Source organism: Bufo bufo, chromosome 3, assembly GCF_905171765.1.
Source record: "Bufo bufo chromosome 3, aBufBuf1.1, whole genome shotgun sequence".
In the NCBI taxonomy this organism is placed as follows: domain Eukaryota; kingdom Metazoa; phylum Chordata; class Amphibia; order Anura; family Bufonidae; genus Bufo; species Bufo bufo.
The window spans coordinates 580779963-580796374 of record NC_053391.1 but is presented as its reverse complement, the minus strand read 5'-3'; the positions used below and the strand labels follow the sequence as shown (position 1 = coordinate 580796374).

Below are 16412 nucleotides of genomic sequence, written 5' to 3'. Positions count from 1 at the left end.
GAGCACCTTTACTGTGGGGGCACCCTGGCACAATATCAGCTTAGCAGAGGTATTTTTGGGGCACATTATGGTTACAATATTAGTGTCAGGGGCACTATTTGGTAGGTGCAGTTACTTTTTAGAGCATTGTGTTCCAATAATTATTGAAGGGGGCGCTATCTGTGTGTAACTAGTATTTTCTGGGGGTTTATCTGTTTCTACAGTATAGTTTTGGGGGGTACAGTGTCTCAGTATTGGGGGTGCATGATGGGATGTTGAGAAGGTGGGAGGAAAAGTAGGAAACTAAGATGTCTGTCAAACTCTGCAGAGATGAGAGATGGCTGAAATAAATCATCATGGTGGTCTGGTCTGAATGGAGAAGATGAAGAAAGAGAACATCTAGATCAAAGGAGACGTCACTGGATGTAAGAGGTATGTGGCGCTGTATTAGGCTACCTTCACATCGGAGTTAGTGATTCTGGCAGGCTGTTCCATCTGAGAACAATAGGAAGAAAAAAGGGAAAAAAGGGAAGTTTATTCAACCACTCAAGGATCTGGAAAAATCCCCAGAGTGTGTGAAAGTAGGCGCCGACAGTGGTGGTACAGGGTGGTACAGTCCGAGTAGCGCAAGGAAGGCAGCTAAAGAAGTGTCCAATGAAGGCACTCTATGTAAAAATGAGATACACAAGGGGGGAGGTCAATTGAACGGAGTTCAACTGACCAAGGGAGATGGAGAAATGTATGAAAGCGCCAAACCAAGCTGAGAGTGGGTGGAAAATGTAATGTCTTGGTGGTACAGTAGTACACAATATAAAATCAAAATACAAGGTAGATTAAAACAGACAGACAGACAAAGGTCACTTCCCGCAATGGTATCAGCAGGAGATTAAAAACAAGTGGTTAAAAACAAGAGGTTAAAAACAAGAAATATGAGATAAAATGGATGGGAAACATCCAGTAGGCACTTACTTCACTGGGGGGTCATCGGCAGGATAAGCACATGACACCTGTGACGGTTCCCCCCTGGCCAGGATCGTGTGTAGAGCCTCAGTGAATGATGGCAGCGAGGCACAGCGCTTCTGATCAAATCACCCTTATTGTATAATATATGGCTCAACGCGTTTCGGGGATCAAGGTTTCCCCTTCATCATTCTTGCTCCTGATGAAGGGGAAACCTTGATCCCCGAAACCTTGTAAACACTTGAGACATCCGGTGAAAAATACAGCAATGCAGACTCCAGGAAAACTGACTAAACATTCCACTGTCTCTTCGACTGATCTGTCTAAAGAGGCGCTGTCACCTCTTCTCACATGTCTGTTTCTGCAACTGCTTGCAAACCCCATGTAATAAATCGGGAACATCTATTCTTATGACTGTATGTTGTGCCATTCCTCTGTTATTCCTTGTAGAAGTTATCAATGAATTGCTAGCAGTCTGCAGCGAAAGTCCAGATAGGTGTTACCAGTTGGGTGGTGTCCCTGCGTAGTGTGCCACTGATAGCAGTGACCAGTTAATGTCATACTGTGCAGGGGCATATCCCCTAACTGGAAACATCCAGCTATACCTTCATTGCAAATTGCTAGTAATTCATTCATAACTTCTAGAAGGAATAATATAGGAACGGGCCGACATAGAGTCATAAGAATAGATGTTTTAAAATTGTTATTGCATAGAGATGCAAGTGGTTACTAAAACAGACATTTCAGCTGAGGTTACAGGTCCTCTTTAAAATTATCATTGTCTTCATCAATCAAAGACAGAGCAGCGGGTTCAATACGATCAGTCCCTTTTAGGGTAACTGCTTGAGATGTGGAGCACGTGTGTTTTTTTCCATGTGGATTTTGTGCAGTAAAACTACAGCATAATACAGTACCTGCAAAGTGAATGAGATTTGCCATTCACTTATGTGAACAAATTAACCTGCTGTGTGGATTTTAAAGAGGACCTTTCCCCTGGATATCTATAATCTAATTATTATACTACCTTATACTACTATACTAGTGCGTCCCCCAGTGATGTCTTGGCAATTTTTTTTATAAAGAACCCCCCGTTCGTCTGCTGTGGTCCCCGTATCTTTTGGCGCCTTATATGCTCGGTTATACTAGGCGGGGACTTGTATTCCTCCTGGGCGCGGTTATCTTCTCCCTGGCTGCGAGCGCATCCAATCAGATTGCCCCAATGTTAGCCAGGGAGAAGGAGCTCAAGTTCTCGCGAGAGAACAATGGGGTTCGTAAGAAAAAAAAATAATTGCCAAGACATCACTGAGGGACGCACTATAAGGTAGTATAATAACTAGATTATAGATATCCAGATGAGAGGTCCTCTTTAAAATCTGCAGCATGTCAATAATTTGCGTGATTCCACACTTTATACATAATGGTTTTCTCCATAGACTCCAATGGGGTTGTTAACATAAATAGAAAATCTGCAAAAAAAAAAGTCATAAAAAAACTCACCAATACCACAATAAATAGTGTGGATTTATGTGTGTCTTTTCAGCAGCTTTGGTGTAGATTTTCTGCATACAAATACATAACGTGCAGGTAGCCTAAAGGTATTTAATACATGCACCTGAGTACCACAGGAAAAGTAAAGGGCTGTTTCACACGAGCGGATGCCGTGCGTGACATCCGCTCCGTGAATGACAGCCAAGACCCGATGCAGACAGCAGAAGCACGGAGCATTAACATGACTGATAATGCTCCGTGCCTCTCTGTGATCTCTTTACTACGAAATCACAGTGAGATAAAGTTGTCACTGTGATTTCGTAGTAAAGAGATCACATTATCAGTCATGTTAATGCTCCGTGCTTCTGCAGTCTGCATCGGGTCTTGGCTGTCATTCACGGAGCGGATGTCACGCACGGCATCCGCTCGTGTGAAACAGCCCTTAAAGTCCCCTCAACTTGCACTGTCCCTTATCTTCTCTTCTGATCCCCATCAGAAATGCAGACGAGTTGTGATTATAAATTACTGCTTCAGATAACCAAAGCCCATTCAACAGAATCTGATAGAAAATGGACGTAAAATCACTGAGCGTGACTCTACTCATGTATGCTTATGGACTATGTCAAGTGTGAGATGGCAGGTGTACAAGATCTTGTATAGACATAACATCCTGCCTTCAAGTACTAATTGTTTTATACAAATACTCTGCAAAACTACTTTTTTACTGGCAGCTCAGAACAGGGAATAATTTCCCCTGCAGAGATGGCCAAAAATATCAATGCAGACTTAGCAACTTTAACCTATTGCATATCAATAAGTGAAAACCACAGCAAAGCTGAAAAATCTGCATGAGATATGCAGTTCCCGAGAGCAGGGTACTTGCAAATTGTTCTTGATTTGACATTATTTAACCTGTTCATGCTTTGTATGCATTCTCAAAAGCTGCCTGTATGTGGCACTATGTAGACTCAGCAGAGGGAACTGGCTTTCCCCTCTGAAGGAGGAGCTTTCTAGTCAGTATTGCATCAGTCACTTCAGTTTTAGCTTGGCCTGGAAGAGAGAGAGGCAGCAGCCATTCCAGTATGGGTCTGCTTGTGAGAAGCAGCAGCCTCACAGCCTGGCTGAACATCCCTTTTGGCTGTTGCTGGTGAGAAAAGCTGAAAGCAAGGAACTATAACATCAAATGAACCAGGAGAGAATGCCTGAGGGAAGGAGGAACAGATATCCAAAGACTGTCCAGAACTAAGCTATGCGTGCTAGCAAGTTATTCGCTGTGTATGGCTATAGACTTTACTGCTTGTGAAAGTATTAACAGATAACAGCACCGTTCACACTTACATAATTGTTTGGCCGACCATTTGACAATCTGCATCCCTCAGATGGAAATTGCAGAGCTGATTGTGAGACCTTTTGCATGTGAATGGTTTGTAGTCTCTGGCACCTACCACACTTTCTTGCTATGTGTGTGGATGGTTTGTAGTTTGGGACGCCTATCACATTTTTGAACCTGTGATCATCTTGGAAAGGTTGCAAGGTGGTTGGAAGAAGAGCAGGGACTACTACTCCTATTATCATCATTATTACTGTTTGCCTATATACAGTTATTGGGAAGAGACTGCCCTGTGACTTGCCTTGGAACTGTGCCTTGATTTCGTTGGATGTACTAAAACTCTGATAAGAAAGATATTAATTTTTAGCAATCAGCCTGGTTACTGACTCCAGCACCATTCGCTGGCCACAGCACCTACACCTCCTGCCCTGCACCTATACAACACTCATAAGACCAAGGGCACCACACCTATCATTAGGCAGGAGCACTGACATAAGGATGTGCTCCAAAGTAAGAAAGGGGGCACCCTCTAGTCACTGCCCTGGCCCTAGGGTGCATCAGTTGTACTCCACTTTTAAATCTCCATAGAATTTTCTGAAGCAGGTATGCACTTTTTTTTTTTTTTAACTCTGCTGTATTTTTTATGGATTGAAAACTAAGGGTGCTGCCACACGTTCAGGTTCTTTTTATGCTGTTTTTGAAGCCAAAATCACGAGTGAATAAAAAAAAGAGAAGTAGGATATGTCCTTAAAGGGCTTCTGTCACCCCCAAAACCCTTTTTTTTTTTTTTGTAGATGCCCTACTTGCTGGTAGCCGCCGCAAAAAAAACGCCCCCTCCTCCTTTTTTTATGAAAAGAAGCCACAGACAAAGGTAAGATCCCTATATAGGGAATAGTCGTTAAATAGCGATTTTAACAAGCCATAAAAAAAAAAAAAGGGTTTTGGGGGTGACAGAAGCCCTTTAATGCTTTTTCTTTTATTTTAAAGATCCACACCTGATTTTTGCTTCAAAACTTGCATCAAAAAACCTGAACATGTGGCAGCCCCCTTCCCCATTCATTTCTAAGGGGCCATGCACACATTCGTATTTTGTTTACAGATCCGTGTGCCTGATCTGCACAGGTCCTATTCTTGGCCATGTTTGTGAAGAATAGCACTACATGCAGCAAAAAATGGGATACTGCTGTGTGCATGAAGCTTGAAACAAGGGGTCAGCAACCGCTGGCACGCTAGCGGCTCTGAAACTAGAACTCACAGCATGCACATTTGCTTGGCTGTTCTCTAAACTACCATATAAGTGAATAAAGCATGCTGGGAGTTGTAGTTACACAACCGCTGGAGTTCTGCAAGATTATGACCCCTGCCTTAATATACACCTTTATTTTGTTAAAGGGGTTGTCTAGGGATATAAAATGTATATATATTTTTTTTATAAACAGCTCACAGTCGGGTTAAAAATAAAAAAGAAGCCACACCTAACCTCACCTGGTGCTGTCCTGTCACTAGTCCCTGCTGTGCTCCATTTCTTGGTTCCAGCTCGACACACTGGATGAACGGCCCAACAGAGATGGGTCACTGCTGGGTCACCATTCCCGATCCAGTGGGACAGTCCAGGAGGGATGCTATCAGCTCCCTGCTCCACCATTCACTGGCCTGTAGAAGAGAGGGGCTAGGAGACTGTTATTTCTTTCATTTTATTAACTCTACAGGGAGTTCACTATTGTAAGGGGGGCAGCACCATTGTGAGGGGGCACTAATGGGGCAACACTATTGTGAGGGGAGCTCTAAGGGTGCAAACTATTGTAATTTGGGGCACTAAGGGGGCCGCACTATCGTGAAGGGACATTAAAGGGACATCTTACTGTCTGGGGGCACAAATTAAGCATTCTACTGTATGAGGACACATTCTTACTGTGAGGGGGTACTAAAAGAACATTCTACTGTGAAGGAGGCACTTAGGGAGCAGAACTACTAACAGGGCATTCTTTCTGAGAGGGAGCACTAAGGGTACATAACTACTTATGAGGGCACTAAGAGGGCATCACTACTGTGAAGGAGGCATTAAGGGAGAATTCCACTGCAAAGGGGGCACTAAAGGAGCTATTGTGAAGTGACACTAAGGGGACATATCTACAGGTGAAACTCAAAAACTTGAATATTGTGCAAAGTTCATTTATTTCAGTAATGCAACTTAAAAGGTGAAACGAACATATGAGATAGACTCATTACATGCAAAGCGAGAGATTTCAAGCCTTTATTTGTTATAATTTGGATTATTATGGCTTATAGCTGATGAAACCCTAAAGTCACAATCTCAGGTACCCTTTGCTCAGGGGGTATGGATTAATTAGCTGACCAGAGTGTGACACTTTGAGCCTAGAATATTGAACCTTTTCACAAAATTAAAATTTTAAGCTGCATTAATGCAATTCCGTTTAAGTTGCATTACTGAAATAAATGGACTTTTGCACGATATTCAAATTTTTCGAGTTTCACCTGTACTTTGTAGGGAACCACAAAGCTAGATTGGGCATGTATAGATCAGAATTGGGAGCCATTAGAGGCATTGCTTAAGTAAAAAAAAATATTCTGTCCCTTTTTGCGCTTTTTATAAGTCAGGGGATATGTTTGAGCATTTCCTTTGTGTTGAGATAGGACAAGTGGAGAGCCACAGGAACCAGCAGAAATCAGAACCGCAGATGTGGGGGAACGGTAAGGGGGAATACGTTGTTTTTTTATTAGTAACCCACTGTGAGTCATATAGAAACAAATTAATTCTGCCGAAAAACCCTGTTAAAACGTTTTAATACATTCTTCTGGGAACACTATATCTCCTTATAGAGAGCGCCTAATCATAAATTGAGCTGTGTAGTTGTAAAGTAAGACAATGGCTCATTCACTCTTATGTATTTGACATTTCTGTTTTTTTTTAGACATGCCTTTTTATTTGCATGGGATTTTTTTTCAATACACAGCATGTTCCAACAGATACTGGACCGTAGCAGTCACTGGGTTGAATTTAAAAACCCATGTTCCGTGTTTTTATAGTTGCCATGCACACATTCCATTATTTTTTTTATATCCATATTTTAGCGACGTTACAACAGCAAAAAATTGTTAATCTCTTCACAAAAAAGGTAACAAATACAGACAAAAAAAGGGCAACTAAAACAGTGTGGAACAAAAACGAATACAATTTGGAACAAAAAATGAACACATTGCACATCTCTATTTGATCCATACTTTCATATGCAATTGTAAAGGAGGCATAACATTTTAAGATGCATTCAGGAAACCAGAAAATGCATTAAACTGAACATAAGACTAAGGCCTGCTGCACACGACTGTAGGTATCCCGTTGCCGTATTGCGGACCACATTTGCGGACCACATACATGGGCACCGTTCCGTGTGCATTTCGCATCACGGATACGGACCCATTCACTTCAATGGGTCCGCAAATCCAGAGATAAGGAATGGTGCGGAATGGAAGCACGGAACTGAACCCTACGGGAGCACTATGGAGTGCTTCCGCGGGGTTTCATCCCGTACTTCCGTTCCGCAAGAAGATAGAACATGTCATATCTTTTTGTGGAACGGCCGGATCGCGGAAACATTAAAGTGAATGGGTCCGCGATCCGCTACGGCTGCCCCACGGTCGGTGTTCATGCTTTGCGGCCCGTGATTTGTGGGCCGCTGCACAGCCACAGGGTGCACACGTTCATGTGCAGGAGGCCTAAGGCCCCTTTCACACGGGCGAGAATTCCGTGCGGGTGAAATGCGTGAGGTGAACGCATTGCACCCGCACTGAATCCAGACCTATTCACTTCAATGGAGCTGTTCAGATGAGCGGTGATTTTCACGCATCACTTGTGCGTTGCGTGAAAATCGCAGCATGTTCTATATTCTGCGTTTTTCACGCAACACAGGCCTCCTAGAAATAATTGGGTCTGCGTGAAAATCGCAAGCATCCGCAAGCAAGTGCGGATGCAGTGTGCGATTTTCATGCATGGTTGCTAGGAGATGATGTAAGTAAATTGATAAAAGTCAATTTACTGTATTATTTTCCTTTATAACATGGCTATAAAGGAAAATAATAGCATTCTTAATACAGAATGCTTACTAAAATGTGGCTTTAGGGGTTAAAAAAATAAAAAATAATTAACTCACCTCATCCACTTGTTCGCGCAGCTGGCATCGTCTTCTTTCTTCTTCTTTCAGGACCTGCAAAAGGACCTTTGATGATGTAATCGCGCTCACCATGTGGTGACGTCAGTGCAGGTCCTGCTGAATGAAGATGGAAATCTTCTATCTACATTCAGCAGGACCTGCGCTTATGTCCTCAAAGGTCCTTTTGCAGGTCCTGAAAGAAGAAGAAAGAAGATGATGCCGGCTGCGCGAACAACAGCATGAGGCAAGTAAATTTATTTTATTTTTTAACCCCTAAAGCCACATTTTAGTAAGCATTCTGTATTAAGAATGTTATTTTCCCTTATAACTATGTTATAAGGGAAAATAATAAAATATACAGAACACCTAAGGTTTTTTATCACGCGCGTGCAAAACGCATTGCGTACCTACTTGCACGATTTTCCCTGATCGCAGATGCAACGCATCCGGACCTAATCCGGACACGCTCGTCTGCAAGGGGCCTAATAGTTTTACTCCTGTATACATGTAAAAACACTGTCAGCAGCAGTGTATACTACGTGTGCTAATAAACACATTATACATGCATGAACTTTAGTAAGCATGTACAAGTACCGTTAGGCTAGCTATACAGAGTAGGCTGAAGTCAGCTGAAGAAATATTGTGCTTGAGAAAGCTTCTTAGTTCCATCACAGGAAAGAAAAACTGGGTATCCATTCTAGATCTTCTACATGTCCCAGGGAGATAAGCTATGGCCAGAAGTGTCCCCTCTCCCTAGGCATAAAGAGAACCTGTCACTTATTTTCACTGTATTTAACCAAGGGCAATGCAATGTAGCTCTGTCCACCATCATTAAAACTATACCTTTGTCAGGGTTATCCATCTTTCTGAGCGCCATAAAATGAACTTTGGTATGCTAACAAGACTCAAAGTGCCCAGAGCCGTGTGATTAACGATGCCAGGAGCCCAAGTTTGACTCCTTCAAAATCCCAAGCCCACCTCTTCACTTGTTCCCATTACCTCTCCTTGAGCCTTCCAGTCCGCCCACTGGGAACAAGTGAAGAGGTAGGCTTGTGCTCTTGAAGAAGGCGGGCTTAGGCTCCTGGAACCATGGACAGCTGCTGACAGATGTTTTGGGGTTCCTGCCCCTTGTCAGTGCAGGACAAGGTACTGGTTGGCTAGGAGAGAGGTCATTGATGTAGCATACATACCTTGGCTGATTGGAGCATGCATGTTCATGGTGGGGTTGGGAGACATAGCTGTTTTTAGAATAACTGGTCAGCAAAGAGCTACCTAATGTTTGACTTTGTGATTCTCCACTGCTTTAGTACTTTTTATTTTAAAAAAGTGGGCCGCTCTCACCATTATTTTAAATGAGGGTTGGGCTTAGTGGCCACTGGTAAAACAGATTTACAATAATTTACTCTAGAAACTGGTGTAAATGATAGTGCAAATCTAGTTTTGATTTTCTGAATTGCCAAAAGATGTGCCAAATTTATTTCACTCCAGTATGTATCGGGTTTATACTGGTGTATGAAACACCAACCTAGGTAAATCGATCCCAAGATCTCTACATGTCCTTTAAGGTAGCCATGGAAAACCAAGATGACAACATCCATGGTTTGTGTTCAAAATCGATATAAAGTTTATTTTACAAAGTGATTTCTTATGAACCCACTGAACTTGAGAACTTTCAAAGTCCCAAGGAACACTGGGGGACATTTATTAAATGGAGCCTGTCATGAGGAAATTCACTGTCAACCCAGGCACAATGCCCTGTAGGGCTAGCTCAGTTGAATGTAATAATACTTTTCACTTAGTCATCCATCCCTTCATTCTGGAGATAATATACGTTTAACCAGCATGCAGATGAGCAGTTAAGTGCACTGAGGGCGGGTCCAAGCCACTCTGTACACCCTTGCTGATCCCGATTCCTCTGCCATCCCCTCCCTCTCCTTTTCAATTGACAGGGCCAAGTTCCTGCACAGTCATCTCGCCTGGCCCATATTTTTTTTATGTAGTTAAACTAGAAGACTAGCATAAATGCATCAATGAAGCTCCCCATGTATTTGCACAGTATACAAGAAAAACCTGCCCTGGGGACACATTAAATTCACTAAGAACAGACACACATTGGTTCTTCTGGACCTCACGTTCCCCGGGTACAAAAACAATCCAATTTATGAAATTGTAATAATTGCGCTTCAACACCGATCCACATGGGACCTTCAGCTGAATTTGTTAAATGTTACATTTGTTCCAATAACATGCAGTGACTAAGAATATCTTTTAAGCATGGCCAACAGATGTTCTCAGTTTTTTTTCTTGTCATATAAATCTTTCCTTCTTTCCCATATTTTCACTTATTTGCAGAGAACAGAGTAGAATTGTTCTTCTTAACATTAGTGGGAAACAAAGGGTGATTCTAGGCTTTTACACAGGCAATTCCTGCCCGTAACGACCAATAATCAACAATACAGCATTTTGTTTGGTGCTTATTTAAATTGGTTGTCCCAAGATATAAACTTACCCCCTGCTCACAGAACATGGAATTGGTAACTGACTGGTGGAGGTATGACTACTGGTTGCTCTGAAATTGGCTGAATAAATTGAGTGGCGGTTGGGCATATGTGCAGGATACCCATTTTCTTTATCAGTGGTGTCCCAGTAGTTGGATCCCACACTGATCAGATACTTATTTCCTATCCTTTGGATAGGGGTATGTTAATATCTTGGAACAAACCATATAAGCCCAATTTAAACATAATAATCATTTTAGCATGCATAGTGTAGTAGGACCAACAATGGTTCATCCCCATTGGTTGGTAGCAGCTCCTTTTTGCACAAGGAGAAATGCTGCTAAGAAACAATAATTTTTTGTTAACTTGTTGGTCTACTGATCGAGGGGCATGTTTACACATAACAATGATCGGGAACGAATGGTTGTAGGAACATTTGGCATAATGTAAACGCAGCTGAACAGGAAGACTAAGGAACACATCCAATCAGGACCCAAGTAGAAGAGCCCACAGCCAGTCCGAGCACAGCGGAGACGGAGGCATCAGGGGCACAACACAAGGATAAGAAAAGAGGAATCAATTTGTCATCCACTGGGTCTAAAGACTCGAGGATTTTCAGAAAGCCCAGTGAACCCCTTTAATAAAAGGACAGTAATTTTTGATGGGTTATTTTATCGTCTATTGAGTTTTGGTGGACCAGACATCCTTGTGTGATACTAAATGACTCTTAAAAACGAAAGTAACATCGTATAAACCTTCCCCCCCTTGGCCTTGTTGATCTTAGAAGCAGTTAACAGATAACTTCTGTATGAACCTGGAGGCTGCGTTGCCGGGGAGCCTTGGTTAATGTGTCAGTGATAAACATTAGACTGGAAGGCAATAACACGCATGATGGGCTTGACGTGTCAGAAAGTATTCATATAAGACGCGCACAGGTATCTCTGCCATCATCTGGACAGGAAAATCTATTGAGTAACTGCTTCTGACCTCTCAGCTATTTCATCTATAAAAAGAACATCAGGCGGTCCTCGACACGTGTGCACCATACTGCCCAGGAATCTATATGATGAAGTTTTGGCTTAAAGAAGTTGCAAATTAAATGGCCCTGTAAAAAGCTCACACGCGTAGTACATGGCTCTTTCTCTAAGCAGGCAGCCATTTCCATAGTCATGTATTAATTGAGGCTGCTTGGCATCAAGTGTACTAGGGACTTGATCGAGCTTCTCAACCCAGACAACAAAGTCCAGTCTAGTAGTGGAGGTCACATGCCTCTTACAGTTATGGTTGATCAGGGCATCAGAGAGCAAAACATGCACCAACTTCCCTCACCATGGAAAGAAAAACTGGACAGGAACGAAATTGTCACAATCCAGTGTATTAAGGAATCTGATGGTCTCCCAATATTTCCATTCCATCACTACATTTTGGGTACTTCACATTAAAAAAAAATCATACCATCCACACAAAATACATGGTATGTTCCCAGGTTCAGTGTATTTCCAAGATGATCTGTGGCAGGAATCTGAGGCTAATCTGAGGCTTGCAGAGCTGCAAGAGTATTCATGGGGCTATTGCAAGACTTGGATTTGCCAGAAGAATGCACAATTGCATTTTTTTTTCCTGTCGGACAGGCAAAAATCTGTGGAACATGTGGATGGCTGTAAAATATCCCCTGGATGTGGAATGTTAGTGGACTTGGTGGGAATTTAGGTACAGAAACTGCACTTAACCCATCATCAAATCCTGAAAGTGTGAAAGGGCCTTAAAGGGGTTTTTCAGGATTTAACAACTGGTGACATTACCCTATGATAGGTCAATAATATCAGATAGGCAAGTGTCTGATCGGGAGTAGCTCTGTCCATTGCCTAGTGGATGGAGCTGGTTACTACAGCACTGCTTTCATTAAAGTGAATAGAATCAGCGCTGCTTTAACCAGTCCACTACACTATGCAGTTCTGGCACCCATTTCCAAAGCTATAGCTACTCCCAAACTGCCCATGGGTGCTTATGCAGTGACTCGGACCCTAGCCTATTGAATACTGTTGACCTATTCTAGGGGTAGGTCATCAGTTCTGAAATCCTGGAGAACCCCTTTAAGATCCTAGTTTATCTGCATCAAAAATGATAAATAGAATAAGGAGAGTGCAGCGGTATATGTTGCATAGCTCCCTGACACATACCATGCTGTCAATGTTATATTCTCCTATACCCTGCTCTGCTCTAGGCTCTGAGAGCTGTAAAATACTTTAAAGGATAAACCCAGTTTTCATAGATTTCCCGACAGAAGTTGCTCTTAACAGAAAAGTCCCTAAATCGTTATGAATAACTAGCTGAGCTTGTAGTTATCCTTGCCACTTAGTTTCATATGTTCATACAGCAAATGTATAACCCTTAAGGTGTTCATCCAGAGAAAAGGTGATGAGAAAGAATGACTTCAACCATTTCAGTCCAGTGATTGGCTGTAGTGGTGACCCGGACACTAAATGGCACGCGACCACTGCTGGCCACAGGTAAGTACGTTTTTTTCTTTATTTTATACAGTCCCCTGCTCCCTGCTGATTTTTTTTTTTTAAATCCTGGGAAACCCCATTAAAGGGGTTTTCCCATCCGATAGGTGTTGAACCTGTTCCTATCTCAAGATTGGGACGCTGGCACGCTCCACTGAATGGTGGCCGAGCATGCATGGTTTTCTTCATTCTCTTCTAGGGGTCTTTCGAAAATAGTTAAGCTATTTTGTGGCTATTTTTGGAAGTTCTATTGCAGTGAATGAAGAGAGCCATACCTCATTCACTGCAGCATATGATGGGGTCCCATTTTTGATAATCCAATATGTGACAGCACACCCAATTGCAATTTGAATGAATGAATCTATTGGTCCAATCGGACACCAATAAGAGCATCCCAGAGAATCCCTAATTTATTGGTCCAGCTGAACAGTGCATAAGCGCAAAGACAATAATTACGGTATATGCAATGCTTCGGGCTTTGAGAATAGGAAGCCCTCTTACAAAATCTACTCAGTGCATATGTGGCACCTCCCTCGAAGTGGACTGAGAAGCCGCACAAGCACTCAGTAGAGCTTGATAAAGGGCCTCCTAATCTCAAAGCCGCATATACCGAGTTTATAGTCTATGATGCACTGTGCAGCTGGACCAATACATTCTCTGGTATTTTCATATTGACGGCCTATTCTGAGGATAGGTGATCAATATCAGACTCACTGGGGTCTGACTCCCAGCAACTCCACCAATCAGCTGTATGAAGTGCCTGTGGAGCTCCGTGAGCATGTTCTTCAGTCATATGGCCTAGGCTCAGCTCATTCCCACTCAAGTAAATGGGGCTCAGCTGCAATACCAAGCACAGCCGCTATACAATGGATGGCGCTATGCTTGGTAAACTGTGGAGAGGCCGTTGAGCTCACCAATTCACTGTGAGTGTACGGCCTCCTCAAAAAGCCCCGTCAATCTCATATTGATGACCTGTCCTCTGAGGATAGGCCATCAATATGGAAATCCCAGAGAACCTCTTTATTTCATTCAAATTGCAATTTGGTGTGCTGTCTCAGGAGCAAAGGAGACAGAAGACGGGCTGACACCACTTGGGTATAAGAGCGGTCCTGTTCTTCAGATAAAAGCGAATCCCAGACGTGGAATCCGCAAAAAGTGGCCACTTTAGCTGGCCAATGACACACTGTCATTGTCTGGAGAGCATTCGGTCATGTTTTTGGCCAATATTTGGATTTCACAAATGATCTTCCTGAGAAAAATTATTCCCACAAGGATCGTTTGTCCAATGCCCAATGTCATAGAATACACAAAGCCAGTTTGAACAATTGTAATGGGCAAGGTGTATAGCCACTTTAAGTGTTTTTTCCAGCATCTAATATTGATGACCTATCTTTGGGTTAGGATGGTCATCAATATCTGATATGTGGGGTCCAACACTCCGCATGCCCACAATCCGCTGTTCCCTGCAGCCTCCGGTGCTGGACCTAGCACTTTGAATGGAGCCAGGAGCACAGCTACTACACTTTCAACTGAACTGTGCTTCTGGCTCCATTCAAAGTGCTAGTTCCAGTGCCAGAGGCTGCAGGGAACAGTTGATCAGTGGGGGTGCAGGGTATCAGGCTCCCACCGATTGGATATTTATGCTGTATCCAGACAATAGTCATCAAAATCAGGAATCTTAAGAAAAACTTTTTAAAGTCTTAAAGGGGTTATCTGACTTCAACAAATGGCATTTATCATGTAGATAACGTTAATACAAGGCACTTACTAATGTACTGTGATTGTCCATATTGCCTCCTTTGCTGATTTGATTCTTTTTTCCATCACATTATACACTGCTCATTTCTAGGAGATACGAGGTGGCCGGGGCAGGAGCTGCTGCACATGTGGGCTCCCACGGTCCCGGCCACCACAGATGCCGCTGGTTTTTCCTATAGTGTGCAACCACAGCCACCACTGCTGGATTGCAGGGTGGTCGTAACCCCTGGGAATGAGCAGTGTATAATGTGATGGAAAAAAGAATCAAGCCAGCAAAGGAGGCAATATGGACAATCACAGTAGATTAGTAAGTGCCTTGTATTAAGATTGTCTACATAATAAATGCCATGTGCTGAAGCGAGACAACCCCTTTAAGACTTACTTACATGGAAGTCTCTAAAAGCAGTTCCCTGAGGCCACTTTCACATGACCAGAATATGATCTCATTTTAGGGGTCCATACTCCTATGGCGATCTAGATTTAATCCAGAAGAACCCTGGGAGGTCCAGATGTTGGAACATATGATGGAGATATATTACTGTATGACATCTACCATAAACTCATTGCCGTGTGTACATAAACACATACACCCCCATGCAGTATAGTCCTCAAAAAAGATATTTGCTCTACATTGAGGCAGGTGATACATGACATAACTGCAGTCCTTTATGTGATGAGCATGATAAATACTATCATAGACTAAGAGACTTTCTTTCACCTGGGGCAAAGGTTTGTTTTTCTGCCCTAAACCTGTATCTAAATTAATACCCTGGCCAACGCAAAGTGGTATGGTGATGCCTTGGCTCTCAGCACCTGGTGGATATACTCCCACAGTTCCTTCTCCCAGCTATGGCCACGATAGACCTCAATATGGTCAGCATGTGCTGATCTATGGACTGTAGTTGGAGGGTGGTGTGGTGTCACATGGATGTGGGATTTGTGTGTCCACTGGGAACTATGTATGACGTCTACGTGACTGAATGTATGGAAACAGCGTGCCAAACCCATATTGTTTCCCTTAACCACAGGCAAAAAAAAATTTGAAGTCTGCATCTATAACATATATTACAAAGCCAGTTGTAGTAGTAGTACACACTGCAGCCATGAACACAAGCTACGATGAGACTGCTCGAATACATCCCATTACATGCACATACCGTTATCCCTCCTTCCATCAGTTTTCTAGAGCATCATTTTCCCAGCCACTTTGTTAGAAGTTTAAAGGCGCTGAGATGCATGCAGCCTACTGGAGACAACTATGTCCTTGCACACTTCATGACTCTCCATCTCCATCTCTTAGGCTCCTCTCACACTTCTATCCCAGAAACGCATCAAACACATGTACATGCTCATTGTGCCCTTAGGTTTTAGTTACAGACCCCCCCCATACCGTGACACAGTTGAAACTCCTGCTCAGCCCTCTCAGCACCTCCTGAAAAGACCTCCTAGGCTTCATGGTTAATGTTCAGCACCCCTCAGGCTGCGCTCTGGAGGAGCTGTGTGTGTAGTCAGTGTGGGGGGGCTGTGCAGGGAGTGGTGGCCGATCAGGGCGGACAGAGGATGTGATGTTGGGGGGAAGGACATGATGGGGGGAACTAGCCTTTCCTGAAAGACAAAGCTCACATTTCCTCCCCACCTAAACTTAAGCATGGAACTTAACCACTGCACTGCCATCTCCATTTCCATACATGCAGCTACGTGGGGGATCACACTGGAAGGTTGT

General features: G+C 43.1%; 1 protein-coding gene across 3 annotated transcripts in view; it reads right to left on the bottom strand.

The window, feature by feature from the left end:
- Positions 1 to 16412, bottom strand: part of TNS2 (tensin 2) — a 186609-nt gene that overhangs the window by 100682 nt on the left and 69515 nt on the right. Inside the window, exon 1 of one of the 3 annotated variants that reach the window (XM_040425786.1) lies at positions 16080 to 16204. The exons of the other annotated variants lie outside the window; for them this stretch is intronic. Coding sequence (XP_040281720.1) covers positions 16080 to 16145 — 66 coding nt within the window. The 5' untranslated portion in view covers positions 16146 to 16204. Of the gene's footprint in view, positions 1 to 16079; positions 16205 to 16412 lie in introns of those variants that run through there. 3 annotated transcript variants of the gene reach the window in all.